Raw genomic sequence first — 15,337 nt, 5'->3', positions numbered from 1 at the left:
TTTAAACACCGCAGATTTCTTTTTCAGCCCATAAACCCAAGTAAAATTGGAGTAGTCATCAATAAATGTAACAAAGTAGAGATGACCACCCAACGACGGAGTCCTCATGGGACCACAGACATCACTGTGTATAAGCTGCAATTTGCGGACAGCTTTAACTGAACCATCATTCTTGAAGGGGAATCTATGCATCTTACCTAAAATGCACCCTTCACAGGCATGTGGAGGAGGTATCTCAAGAGGTGGCAATGCATCAACCATTGAAAACTTCTGAAGTGTCATCAAGCTGTTGTAATGCATGTGGCCATATCTGGCATGCCATAATTCTGCATTTTGCATGGCAGCTGTAGGGGTAGAAACTGCCAGAGCATGGGCTGCTCTTTTCTCAAAAATATCAAGCTGAAAAAGCCCACGCAGCAGAGTACCAGATAACCTTAAGGCATAGTTAGCTTCCCTGTCTCGGACAGCACATTTGTCATCCTCAAAGATGACCTGAAATCCCCCTCTGTTAAGAGTGGACACAGAAAGGAGATTTTTGGTTATGCCAGGCACATATAAGACATCTGAAAGTCTGAAAATTGAGCCATCAATGGCAGTGAACTCAACCTCTCCTGTGCCACGTACTGAATATGATGAGTTGTTGGCACAAGTGACTTTCTTACCAACGGGAGGTGGATGCAAGGAAGTAAAAAGACACTTCCTAGAAGTGATGTGCTTGGATGCACCGCTGTCAAAATACCATGTGTTCAGTGTTTTATTAACACTGAAAGCAGATGCATCTGTAGAAGAGTCAAAGCTGCAAGTCAAAAATGCATATGTATCATCACTCCAGGAGGCTGTGCTATCTCGAGCATCTGGAACAGCCAACCTAGAATCTGAAATGCAAGATAAAAAGGCATAATCCTGACCAACAAAGTTGGCTGCAGCATCCCCACTGTCAGATGCATGAGGGGCTGAATCTGAAACAGCCATACCTGAGCTGTTTTTGTTTTCTTTTGCAAGCCTTTTCCTGCATTCTGCTATGTGATGACCTGGCTTTTTGCAGTAGTGACAAAAACCCTTCTTTTTGGGCTGGCTTGCATCATTTTTAGCCTTTTGTGAAGTCTGTCCTGACCCACTGGAAGGCTGATTTACTGATGTCTTTGCCTGTCCCTTTGTTTTTGATTTAAATTTTGAGAGCATGGCTTGTTCACTTGCATGTGAAGCCAAATTTTTCCTGGTCTGCTCTTCCTGAAGCAGAAGTCCTATCAACTCATGAAAAGTGAGGGGATTTGCACCCCCCCTCAATGATAAGTTCAGCGAAGTGTGAAAACTGAGATAAGACTCAGGAAGAGAATTCAGAGTGGTTGTAATCATCTCTGAATCAGGAATAATTTCATCTATGTTTACCAATTGCTCTCTGAGATCTTGTAGCTTTGTGAGGTGGATTGACATGGAGTCATCCTCCTCCATATGTGTATTACTCAACTCTTTTTTCAAGAAAGATACCCTTGCATCATTCCGTGCTGCATACATGCTTTCCAAGATATCCCACGCTGCCCTGGAGGTCTTACACGATCGGATATGCGGAATGATAGATCTTTTCACTGAAAGAGAGATGCATGACAAAGCTAAGGCATCCCGTGAATCCCATCTCTTCTGCTCTGGAGTATTGACTGTAGCTGCACCAACAACTTGTCCTGCAGCTGCACTGCAGCTGCACCCTGTGCACGACCTCTTCCACCTCCTTGCTGAGGAGGGGTAGCAGGTGCAATATCTGTTGGTCGGATCTCATCCCCATCGACATAATCCCATTGATTTCGAGAAATCAGAATATTACGTACCATGAAACTCCAGAGGGAGTAGTTGGTACCATCCAACTTGTCTTCTTGTGAAAGACCACCAAACGGGAACTCATTCTGATTTTGATGGGCCATTTCTGAGAAAAAGATTAAAGCAGATACAAAGCTGAATTCCCTTACTGGGAATGAAATGCACAACTCCCAAAAAAGCACGGGCTGTAAATGCAACTTAGATTTCTGTACTTGCACTGTCAGAAATCTGTCCAAGCATCAAAAACTCTCCTAAATCTGCCAAAAGTGTTTCAAACACTCCAAGAAAGGCAGTATGAACTGAATACTCCAAAAAATGCTCTCCCAACACAAAAGCCCCAATTTGTGGCTTGAAATTGCAATCAGAAAGGGGCAAAATTACTAAAAGCCCCAAATCTGTAATTTTTGAACAAAAGCCCCAAATTTCAGACTAGATCTGCAGATTTGTCTATAAAAGCCCCAAATTTTAAACAAAATCTGCAATTTTGCTCCAGATGTAGCTCCGAAACTGCACAATGATTGCAATGTCTGCAATATACAAAATGCCCCAAATGTACTCCCAAACAACTGAACCAAACTATGGTTTTCTGCAAGATGTGCTTGCCAAAGAACACCTGTGGTTGAAGGAAACCTGTGTAACTCTGCAAATACAGATCTGCAAGTACAAAAATGCACGCAGGTCTATGAAAGGTATAGATGGTACGATACAGTACGGATTGTACGGTACAGTACGTACGGACTGTACGGCAGGTATGGAACTGACAGCGCAGGTACGGAATCAATCTGTACGGCGAATCTGTACGGACGTTGCAGCGCAGGTACGACGATCTGTACGGCGTTGTACGGTAGCTATACAAAAGCTGTACGGGGAGAAGCGATGCAGGTACGGCAATCTGTACGGTGTTGTACGGAGACTGTACGTACGTTGTACGGCGCTGCACGGAAATTGTACGGACGATGTACGGCGCTGCACAAAAACTGTACGGAGTCTTTACGGGAGCTGTACGGATGCAGTACGGAGGTTGTACGGATGCAGTACGTCAGAATTCCGTACTGTCGTACGGACTGTACGGACGAGTTGGAGCAGGCTGAAACTTGAAGCAAAGGGCTAGAACTTGAAGGGAGCAGGGAGCCCGAAGCTCTTGAACCTGCTCTGATACCAAATGTGAGTAGAGAGTGAGTGAGAGAGCAAGAGAGTGTGAGAGCTGGAAGCTTGGAAGCTGAAAGCTTAGTTGCAATAGAAGAGAGTGAGAGTACAACACACTGAAGGAAAGATAAGGTTTTGTCCTAGTGACAAAACCTTAGTAGTCACTAACCATAGTTAGTGAACTAACTGCAGTTAGGGGGAAAAACCTCTTAAAGAGGGAAAAGTGCCCCTAACTAGCTTATTATATTACATTGGTCACTGCTGAATTTTATCTATAATTCTAACACCCCCCTGCAGTGCCAATGTCATGTACAAGGCTGATCAATCACCAAACGGATATAAGTTCAGGGCACTGCGAAATGCCTCAAACTTTTCACGTGGTAGTGCTTTGGTGAAAATATCTGCAACGTTGTCATGTGTGGACACAAAGATCATACTGATCTCTCCTGCATGCAACTTCTCTCTGACGTAGTGATAGTGAACCTCGATGTGTTTCGTGCGAGCATGAAACACTGGATTCTTTGCCACTGCAATGGCACTCTGACTATCAGTGAGAATTGGAGAGGGACCCTCCAAAGACAGATGAAGATCAGCAAATAGACGTCGCAGCCAGACACATTGAACTGTTGCTGTGAAAGCTGCCCTGTACTCAGCTTCACATGGTGAGGTAGCCACTGTAGATTGTTTCTTGCTTAGCCATGAAATGCAAGATTTACCCAAAAAGAAACAATTGCCACTAGTGGACTGCCTAGTGTCATAATCACCAGCCCAATCTGAATCACTGTAGGCATGCATCTGCAAGTCACCCCCCTTGGGAAATAGTAAGCCAAAAGACTTTGTGCCCTGCAAATAACGGAAGATGTGCTTAACTGCCTGCCAATGCATAGTTTTTGGGCTGTGCATGTACCTGCTCACCTGAGATACTGCAAACTGAATATCAGGTCTAGTGTTGCAGAGATATATGAGGCATCCAACAGCCTGGCTGTAAAGTGTGGCATCAACTGATTCTCCTGCATCATGCATTGTGAGTTTCAGCCCCGGCTCCATAGGAGTGGCTATGGACTTACACTCTTGCATGTTAAATCTGTCCAAGAGTTTCTGAACATACTTGGACTGAGACATAACAGTGCCACGTCTCTCATGAGAGAACTGGATCCCCAAATAAAAGTGAAGCAGCCCCAAATCTGACATGTCAAAGTTGGTCTGCAAATCAGCTTTGAAATCTGTAATTTTTTCTTCATTGGACCCTGTGAGCAGTAAGTCATCGACATAAAGAAGGATGACTAATATTTCCCCCCCATCCATCTTGATGTAGAGGGTGCTCTCAGTAGGACTATTGTGCAGCCCCTTGCTGGTCAAAAAGGCATGTATCTTGGCATACCATGCACGAGGGGCCTGTTTCAGCCCATATAAAGCTTTATTGAGCTTGCATACTTGAAGTGCATTCGCTGTAATTCCAAAGCCCGTAGGTGGTTTGACATACACCTCTTCCAGCAAGTCCCCATTTAAGAAGGCTGTTTTTATGTCCAACTGATGAACATTCCACTCAAAATGTGCAGCCATTGCAATTACTGATCGGATGGTGGTCATCCGGGATGTAGGAGCGAATGTCTCCTCATGATCTATGCCCTTTTTCTGAGCATAGCCCTTAGCAACCAGCCTGGCCTTATATCTGTCAATGGAGCCATCTGGCTTCCGTTTGACTTTGAATACCCATCGTGTGCCAATGGCATGTTTACCCTGTGGCAAGTCCACAACATTCCAAGTCTGATTTTTTGCAATGGACTGCAACTCATCGTGCATGGCATTCATCCAATGCACGTTATCCTTTGCCTCTTCAAATGTGGCAGGCTCCTCCTCATCAAGGAGAGTACCTGCATATGCTGATTCCACTGAATTAGCACCTTCCATGTGCCTTGCTGCACTGCGAGTCCTGCCAGGTAACGGAGCATCAAGTTTACTCTCCCTGAGAGTCTGTAACAGCCAGTTTGGGACTGTTTTTGCTGCATGTATGTCTGCAATTTCTTGCTGCACCACCTGTTCCACTGCCTGTGGAGGGGGCAAGACATCCTGTGGCGGAACTGAAGCATCTGGAGGTTGCTGTAAATTCTGATTTGGATCAGAAAAATCAGCAGAGGAACCCAAAGCAATGGGTAGCAACCCCTCAAAGACATCCTCTAAAGACGAAGGCATTTGAAATTCAGCCTGAGTGTGAGCTGAATTTTCAGAAAATATCACATCTCTACTTACTATGATTTTGCGTGTGGCAGGATTGTAGAGACGGTACCCCTTGCTTTCTGCACTGTATCCAACAAACATGCATTTGATGGCTTTATCTGACAATTTGTGCCTAAATTCAACTGGCACATGTGCATAGGCAAGGCATCCAAAGACTCGGAAGTGATCCACTGAAGGCTTCCTGTCATTCCAGACCTCAAAAGGAGTTTTTGTTTTTAAAGCCTTAGTGGGAGCCCTGTTCAAAATGTAATTGGCACACATCAAACCCTCTAGCCAGAACTTATGAGGCATGTGTTTGCTTTTCAGCATACATCTGTCCATCTCCATGAGGGTTCTATTTTTCCTCTCACCTTTGCCATTTTGCTGAGGGGTCAGCCTGACTGTGAGCTGATGCACAATACCCTTGCCCTTGAGAAAAGCATCAAATTCTGCAGATAGGTATTCCCCACCTCTATCCGTGCGTAATGTATGTATCTTGAGTCCGGTTTCATTTTCAACCATGGCTGAAAAGTGTTTAAACACCGCAGATTTCTTTTTCAGCCCATAAACCCAAGTAAAATTGGAGTAGTCATCAATAAATGTAACAAAGTAGAGATGACCACCCAACGACGGAGTCCTCATGGGACCACAGACATCACTGTGTATAAGCTGCAATTTGCGGACAGCTTTAACTGAACCATCATTCTTGAAGGGGAATCTATGCATCTTACCTAAAATGCACCCTTCACAGGCATGTGGAGGAGGTATCTCAAGAGGTGGCAATGCATCAACCATTGAAAACTTCTGAAGTGTCATCAAGCTGTTGTAATGCATGTGGCCATATCTGGCATGCCATAATTCTGCATTTTGCATGGCAGCTGTAGGGGTAGAAACTGCCAGAGCATGGGCTGCTCTTTTCTCAAAAATATCAAGCTGAAAAAGCCCACGCAGCAGAGTACCAGATAACCTTAAGGCATAGTTAGCTTCCCTGTCTCGGACAGCACATTTGTCATCCTCAAAGATGACCTGAAATCCCCCTCTGTTAAGAGTGGACACAGAAAGGAGATTTTTGGTTATGCCAAGCACATATAAGACATCTGAAAGTCTGAAAATTGAGCCATCAATGGCAGTGAACTCAACCTCTCCTGTGCCACGTACTGAATATGATGAGTTGTTGGCACAAGTGACTTTCTTACCAACGGGAGGTGGATGCAAGGAAGTAAAAAGACACTTCCTAGAAGTGATGTGCTTGGATGCACCGCTGTCAAAATACCATGTGTTCAGTGTTTTATTAACACTGAAAGCAGATGCATCTGTAGAAGAGTCAAAGCTGCAAGTCAAAAATGCATATGTATCATCACTCCAGGAGGCTGTACTATCTCGAGCATCTGGAACAGCCAACCTAGAATCTGAAATGCAAGATAAAAAGGCATAATCCTGACCAACAAAGTTGGCTGCAGCATCCCCACTGTCAGATGCATGAGGGGCTGAATCTGAAACAGCCATACCTGAGCTGTTTTTGTTTTCTTTTGCAAGCCTTTTCCTGCATTCTGCTATGTGATGACCTGGCTTTTTGCAGTAGTGACAAAAACCCTTCTTTTTGGGCTGGCTTGCATCATTTTTAGCCTTTTGTGAAGTCTGTCCTGACCCACTGGAAGGCTGATTTACTGATGTCTTTGCCTGTCCCTTTGTTTTTGATTTAAATTTTGAGAGCATGGCTTGTTCACTTGCATGTGAAGCCAAATTTTTCCTGGTCTGCTCTTCCTGAAGCAGAAGTCCTATCAACTCATGAAAAGTGAGGGGATTTGCACCCCCCCTCAATGATAAGTTCAGCGAAGTGTGAAAACTGAGATAAGACTCAGGAAGAGAATTCAGAGTGGTTGTAATCATCTCTGAATCAGGAATAATTTCATCTATGTTTACCAATTGCTCTCTGAGATCTTGTAGCTTTGTGAGGTGGATTGACATGGAGTCATCCTCCTCCATATGTGTATTACTCAACTCTTTTTTCAAGAAAGATACCCTTGCATCATTCCGTGCTGCATACATGCTTTCCAAGATATCCCACGCTGCCCTGGAGGTCTTACACGATCGGATATGCGGAATGATAGATCTTTTCACTGAAAGAGAGATGCATGACAAAGCTAAGGCATCCCGTGAATCCCATCTCTTCTGCTCTGGAGTATTGACTGTAGCTGCACCAACAACTTGTCCTGCAGCTGCACCCTGTGCACGACCTCTTCCACCTCCTTGCTGAGGAGGGGTAGCAGGTGCAATATCTGTTGGTCGGATCTCATCCCCATCGACATAATCCCATTGATTTCGAGAAATCAGAATATTACGTACCATGAAACTCCAGAGGGAGTAGTTGGTACCATCCAACTTGTCTTCTTGTGAAAGACCACCAAACGGGAACTCATTCTGATTTTGATGGGCCATTTCTGAGAAAAAGATTAAAGCAGATACAAAGCTGAATTCCCTTACTGGGAATGAAATGCACAACTCCCAAAAAAGCACGGGCTGTAAATGCAACTTAGATTTCTGTACTTGCACTGTCAGAAATCTGTCCAAGCATCAAAAACTCTCCTAAATCTGCCAAAAGTGTTTCAAACACTCCAAGAAAGGCAGTATGAACTGAATACTCCAAAAAATGCTCTCCCAACACAAAAGCCCCAATTTGTGGCTTGAAATTGCAATCAGAAAGGGGCAAAATTACTAAAAGCCCCAAATCTGTAATTTTTGAACAAAAGCCCCAAATTTCAGACTAGATCTGCAGATTTGTCTATAAAAGCCCCAAATTTTAAACAAAATCTGCAATTTTGCTCCAGATGTAGCTCCGAAACTGCACAATGATTGCAATGTCTGCAATATACAAAATGCCCCAAATGTACTCCCAAACAACTGAACCAAACTATGGTTTTCTGCAAGATGTGCTTGCCAAAGAACACCTGTGGTTGAAGGAAACCTGTGTAACTCTGCAAATACAGATCTGCAAGTACAAAAATGCACGCAGGTCTATGAAAGGTATAGATGGTACGATACAGTACGGATTGTACGGTACAGTACGTATGGACTGTACGGCAGGTATGGAACTGACAGCGCAGGTACGGAATCAATCTGTACGGCGAATCTGTACGGACGTTGCAGCTCAGGTACGACGATCTGTACGGCGTTGTACGGTAGCTATACAAAAGCTGTACGGGGAGAAGCGATGCAGGTACGGCAATCTGTACGGTGTTGTACGGAGACTGTACGTACGTTGTACGGCGCTGCACGGAAATTGTACGGACGATGTACGGCGCTGCACAAAAACTGTACGGAGTCTTTACGGGAGCTGTACGGATGCAGTACGGAGGTTGTACGGATGCAGTACGTCAGAATTCCGTACTGTCGTACGGACTGTACGGACGAGTTGGAGCAGGCTGAAACTTGAAGCAAAGGGCTAGAACTTGAAGGGAGCAGGGAGCCCGAAGCTCTTGAACCTGCTCTGATACCAAATGTGAGTAGAGAGTGAGTGAGAGAGCAAGAGAGTGTGAGAGCTGGAAGCTTGGAAGCTGAAAGCTTAGTTGCAATAGAAGAGAGTGAGAGTACAACACACTGAAGGAAAGATAAGGTTTTGTCCTAGTGACAAAACCTTAGTAGTCACTAACCATAGTTAGTGAACTAACTGCAGTTAGGGGGAAAAACCTCTTAAAGAGGGAAAAGTGCCCCTAACTAGCTTATTATATTACATTGGTCACTGCTGAATTATATCTATAATTCTAACAGTAACCAGTTACATCTTAAAAAAAGTTTTACAGACTGGGTTGGCTATTTTCTTGCAGCGTTCCAGCCTTCCTCTATTCCTATAAATAGGTGCCTATTCCAGTACACTTCCTACAGCCACTGAAGCCCCTCAAGGCTCCGCAGATTGAAGGACTGTAATTCAACTTTCTATTCTGTGTAATCATCCTTGATTGCCTATTTTACCGAGTATCTTTGGGTTGGATGTGTTTAGCTCATTCTTGAGCAATTTTCCTAGGCTTGTGGATGAATATACTCCTAAGTTCTTCTCGTCTTTTCTATGCAGTGGGTGAGTGCTAAGTGTATCTATTTTGAGAGAGATCAGTGAAGGTTTGAGATCATTCTGTTGCATTAGGATTTCTGTTAAAACAGTTCCCTCACCTAATATTCTGGGTGTACATTGCATATTCTTCTGTTGGCAGGGGTTTTTGGCTGTAGCGAGCATCCTCTAGCTCTAGTTTCTAACCTGTAGATCTTTAATGCCTGCCTATCTACTTTGTCCATTAAGTGGCCGATCGAGGCAATCGAAGAGTTGGTTGTATTTATGGGGCCTTTTGTTTGTGGATTCGCAGAATAGTGTTGATGGTCTAGGCTATGGGAAAGCCTTTGTTAAAGGATTGGCTAAAGAGCTTGGCCAGTTCCTTCTTTACGTGCCCATGGTTGGCTTGGGAATGTGAGTACTATAGCTTGTTTTACAATCATCATTGTGCCAACAATCTTGATGGATACACCATTTGGGCTTTCTTGCTTGTTTATTTTTTCTTAGTCACCTTCTTCCTTTCTTCTTTATTTCTTGTTTTCTTTCTCTTTTGTTTATTTGACGTATTTTAGTAAGCACTAGGTTTGCCCAAGAGACTCCGCGGGTCTTTAGAAACCAAGTATAGCTGCTTACGCTTGGGCACTGATGACGACTTAAGTGTTTCTTTGCTTGCTAAGTATGTCTTGTTTTTCATAAAAGTTTTTGTTTACCTCTTTTTTCTTCTCTTTCATTTTCCCTTTTATTTTCTGTGTAGATTTTGGTCTTTAGAACAACTTGTATGATTGGACTTATTCTAGTCTTATAAGGGTATATATTGATGGATACACCATTTGGGCTTTCTTGCAATCTTGATGATATGAGGAATGCTGCTTCATGAATAGAGTGCTTGAGGAAGAATTCTTTGGCATCAACGGTGGGTTGGTTGTATATATCGCGAGAGTGATTTGTGTGTGTTGTGGTAGGGTGAGCTGAAAGGAGACGCGAGAGTGGTTGGCTCTTGGCATAAGAAGTTGGATTCTTTGGCCATGAGAACTTGATCAACCGCGCTATGGCTTCCACCTCTCTCTCTCTCTCTCTCTGTGCCATGGCAGTCCTTCGGTGGGATGCAAAGATATCTCATATCTGTCTCTGTCATGTTATCTGTCACTACGTTGGGGGATGCGGTCTTCCATGATCCCTGTAACTGACGGGCCATATTGAGAGGGACACCTCGACTTTGCCGGCGCCTTTGAGTAGAGCCAAGATAGGTTGGACCTCCTAATAGCAACAAAGAGGAATAGAGCTAAAACTGGAAAAATTAGGAGGTTATTGAAACAACAAGGTACTATGCTGAGCAGGTTTCTAAACTACGACTAGCCTCTTCAGAAAAATGGAGTGTGTTCTTTAGTCAGCCTCATTCCATTTGTAATTGTCCACGAAATCCAGTCCTAGATATTTATATTTGCTGACTGTTTCCAAGGACACTCCTACGAAGGTGACTTCTTCTTGTTTGTTACGTCCTAATCACTATTATTTTTGTCTTATCTATATTGACCTGCATTTTGGAGTGTTTGTAGAGTTCTCTCAATGAATCTAAAAGTGCTTGCAAGTTCTCCTTGCTCTTGGCTAAGAATACCGCATTGTTTGCGTAGATAATTATTAGCAAAGCGTATCCTACAATCTGCACGGCTCCTTGCTATGTATCTTCATCTACTCTTCCAAATTATCACTAAAGTGGCCAAAAAGTTTGGTGAGAAAGGCATCCTTGCTTCACTCTTGTATTACTACTTATAACAACGTTTCCCTTGGATCACGATCCATTTACTAGCGGTTGTGCTAACTCTCCTAAAACCCTCTCATAGAGTCAATATATTACTTCTCTCAGTTCTAGAGGGACTTGAAGTTTTTCGGCCTTTCCCACTTCTTTCGTGGAACTGTGTTTATGATTGGTCACACATTGGCCAAGATTTGCAGGTCGGTACTAAGAGAGAAAAAGAGATCAGCTCCTATACAAAGGCTCATGGACAATGGCTTTGGGACAAACTGGGTCCGGAGGCACCACTCTACGCTTGACCACATCTTCACCCTACGATCTATATCGAGGAGGCAAGATTGAGATCCCATAAAGACTGTGCTTGCTTTGTCGACTTTTGGAAGGCCTTTGGCACAGTTCCACGATCTTGTATGATTGGGAGACTTCAAAAGATGCTTATCCCAGAAGTCATGATTTGAGAGGTGGTGAGTCTATATAAGTCAGTTAGAGGGAGAGTACATGCCCCAAGAGGTCTATCAAATTGGACTAAGAGCACGATCAGAGTGAAGCAAGGATGTCTCCTCTCACTGACACTCTTTGGGCTCTACATTGATGAGGGCATGACCTTCATTGATTGCCTGGGAAGCGAGAATCATTGCTTGCTGATTGATACTATTGTACGCTGATATATAGTCCTCACATGACACCTCTAGAGCCTATGCTGATATATAGTCCTCATATGACACCTAGAGGCTCTACAGGTGTTTTGTAGGGAGAGAGACTTGACAATCAGCTTTGGCAAGGCTAAGGTTGTGATCTTCAACGCCTCGCGGGCAATACTTCATCGACACAGTCTTGCTCACCAAGAGCAGCTGTGGAGATCGTGCAAGCCTAGGGGCAATCTTTAGTTTTCGCGATGATTCATACATGAGGTCAGGGGCTAGATAGATATTACTTCCAAGCTCACCTAAGGAATGGTTGTTTGGCACACTAGTCTCTTGGGAAAACAATGCTTACTAAAATATGTCAAATCAACAAAAGAGAAAGAAAATAAGAAATAAAGAAGAGAGGGAGAAGGTGACACAAAATTACATGCTTAACTTAGAAAGCACATGCATACTCAATCAAACTCTACTTTGCAACTAAAAGAAAAATGGGCTAGGCAGCACCCCGCTTTTTGTTCATATGTTCAATCATTCTGAACATGCCTAAGGCCGACACACCATAGATAAAAGACTTATGTTCAATCATTCTAAACACGCCTAAGGCCGACACGATAGATAAAAGACTTCATATCTAAGATTGCGCGTACTTTTTTGCATCATTTTTTTTGGATTATACCTCTTGTGAATTGGTAAAGTGATCAAATTACTACATGGAGTGATAAAAGACTCCTTAGTTGTACAAAGGCGTGGAATTGGGAAGAAATGACTCCATATTTTGCCAAATCAGATATGTCAATGTGAGGCATTTTTATAATGTGTAAACCACTTTATTCAGGTTCTTCACGTTTATCATTTATATCAATTTCTAATCCTATGGAAGATCGAGAAAGTCTAAGATCTAAGAAAATACAAGAGAAGTACAGTTTAGTTCACGAGTCATGATGATAGATTCCTTCTCCAAAAGCACAAGCGTCTTTGTACATAAAGTCTTGAAGTCAGGAACATCTAGTACAAATAAATCATCTATAAAACTCCTAACTTGGCTAAGCTTATGTAAAATGATAGGGCTGGTATTGATAGAAATAATACGTTGCATAAACTCAATTTCATAAGTGAAAAGATAAAAGATTGCTAAAAAGACCCCACAGTTAGTGCCTATAGGGATTCTGATAATTTGTTGAAACAAAGAATCACCTATTGTGATGTAAAGATTATCCAAAAGAAAATCTATCCAAGAGCAAACATCTTCAACAATTACTACCTTTGGGTATCTTTTCTTTTTAGAATCGATGTCATGATCTTATTATTTAGCCACAAAAAGTCAAAACATAAAGCTGTTTTCTCAAGCTTAAAAACTTTTGGGGGGGTCGTGTAAATTCCTTTGACTCTAGCTATATCTGCATTTCATTGCATAATATCAGCTTGTTCATGTATGGTTGAAATATGGTATATTAAATATGGTTTCCTGCTCTGCTTAGAAAGAAAGGCTAAAAAGTGCTTTTTAGGATAGATGATCAAAATTTTAGATACTATCTGTTGTCCATTCAAAGCTTGCACATCATGTTGTTTTTTGAATCTGCAGTGCCAGTTGCATATGTGGGAGCATCTTAGACGTCGTAGCTTTGAGTGGGATGCTTATACTGTTTTTTGTATATAAGTTGGTTCGGGGGGGGGGGTGTTGTTCACTAGTACTTGATGTTGAATGTATTGGTCTTAGCTTGCCTTGGAAAATTAGAGTAACCTTGCTTGAATATAACTGGGAAGTGTGTGCAACTGATTTGTGTTTGTGGGTTTCCAAGTCTATTGTAGGACAAGTTTGTATAGCTTAAATTATTGAAAATCTCACAATTTCAGATTGAGGAACCAACTGTAGCTGGTTTGCTACAAACTCTTGGCTTAGGCAAATATATGATTACATTTCAGGCTGAGGAGGTGTGTATCGATGACATCATGAAATGGCACCTCCTTTCAGGTTGCTTTTATTTTAATAGTGAGATAGGTTCCTGTATGAAGATTCGCTTATTGAGGGATCGATCATTTGTGCTTGTGCAGATAGATATGACCGCTTTGAGGCACATGAATGATGATGATCTCAAAGAGTTGGGAATCCCCATGGTAAATTTCAAATTTGTATACTTTCTAAAATTTTGTTTGTTTATACTTAAATCTGTGTTGAATAGTGGCCATATAGTACTATCATATGTGCACAATGATTGCTTTTGACAATTGCCTCACTTTCTGCAATCAGTGTATCTTATGGGTATTCAACAGCACCATTAAGGCAAAATGGATATCTTAAAACTCATTAATGTTTTCCATCTGTCTATATGTGTGTCCTTTTAAATAGCGCACACCTGTAACATAGGGCACCATTTCATCACTTGGATTTTTCGTTGTACGATAACATTCTCTAATCAAAGTAGGATCAATTTACCTCTTTAGATCAAGAGCAACGTGTCTCCCAAGAAATAAAAGGGAAGGTATGTCTGTTAGAAATCTAGCATGGTATCATACTTAAACTATGACATGGGGAAGAATGCAAGAGGAATGAAGCAAGCTGAAGTACTATTCATGATGTGACCCTTGAATATATAGGGCCAGGTACAAGGTACAAAAGACAAATCTATATGGGATAATCCCCTAGGTGCCACATGGCACTCACACGTAAAGCCTATTCTATTCTAACTCACTTAGGGCCCTCTATAGGACTCCTAGTGGGACACTTATTTCCAACACCCTCCTTAAGTGGAACACTAGGAGGAGACAAAAGAAACAAATAGTGACAGATGACAGATAGACACGATCCAAAACCCCTCCTCGAGAGATATCCTCATATGGGTTCTCAAGGGTAGAGACAAAAATGGATCTGAAGATAAACAGATGATCAGACAGATAGGATCCCTCCTCAAAGACAATCCCTCAAAAATACTATCTCCCAGATCAGATGGAGAGTCTTAACAGATATGAAGGGAAAGAACAGACAGAAGAGAAGGTGATCAAACAGACAGATAGTGCCAAAGACATGTGGCTACTAAACCACAAAAAGATAGGCACATAGATGAGACAGATAGACAGCCAAGAGATTCAGGAAGTTGTTAGACATTCCTGATAGAAGGCTGTTGAAGGTCCCATAAAACAAGTGGTGGTTGGACCACAATAGACAATGCACTGAAAAATAATGAGATGGACCTTGTGACATAACCCTCCTCAAGGGCAAGCTCTCCTCATAATGGGGGTGCCCAAGGGTAGGAACAAAAAGAGCAAGTCCATAAATGAGAGATGGGATGGTCTTACCCGGTTAAGGGCAGTGTCTGATCCCTTACAAAATTGAAATTCAGTTCAGATGATATGATGAGAATGAAAACTGAATAGATGATGGGATGCCATGAGAATATTATGGGAGAAGACAATAAAACATCATATCGAGTCGGGAAAGAGATGGCTCGACACTTCTCTTTAGAAACGAGTTGTATGTTCATCAATGAAAGAAGCTGAAATCGAGCAGCAACAGCCATATCGTGATCCAGAGGTAGATGTTCATGCTGAGAATAAGACGGCCTGGAAGAGCATATATCGCGAGAAGAAAGGCACCATAAATCAGAGTACTAACATGCTGCTGTGCGCCAAGCCTAATATAATAGGGGCTGCTCTGGTGAGACATCCAGCTCGGTGACGAGGAGCTGGGGCAGAAATATAACCTGAAGCTGAGTAAGAAAGTGGGCA

The 15,337-nt window shown here is 42.5% G+C and overlaps 1 protein-coding gene across 1 annotated transcript in view; it reads left to right on the top strand.

Annotated features, from left to right (window-relative positions):
- The window catches only part of LOC147896262 (uncharacterized), an 89,857-nt gene that overhangs the window by 64,233 nt on the left and 10,287 nt on the right, over nt 1-15,337 (top strand). The window contains exons 5-6 of the mRNA XM_087383092.1: nt 13,469-13,546; nt 13,667-13,729. Of these exons, the coding sequence (XP_087239218.1) occupies nt 13,469-13,546; nt 13,667-13,729 (141 nt within the window). The remainder of the gene's footprint in view (nt 1-13,468; nt 13,547-13,666; nt 13,730-15,337) is intronic.

The sequence above is a fragment of the Dipteris shenzhenensis genome, chromosome 12, assembly GCF_047967505.1.
Source record: "Dipteris shenzhenensis isolate YYH24624 ecotype China chromosome 12, Dip_SZ_1.0, whole genome shotgun sequence".
NCBI classification, from domain to species: domain Eukaryota; kingdom Viridiplantae; phylum Streptophyta; class Polypodiopsida; order Gleicheniales; family Dipteridaceae; genus Dipteris; species Dipteris shenzhenensis.
The sequence above is the reverse complement of the archived record's forward strand: the minus strand, read 5'-3'. Positions and strand labels throughout refer to the sequence as shown.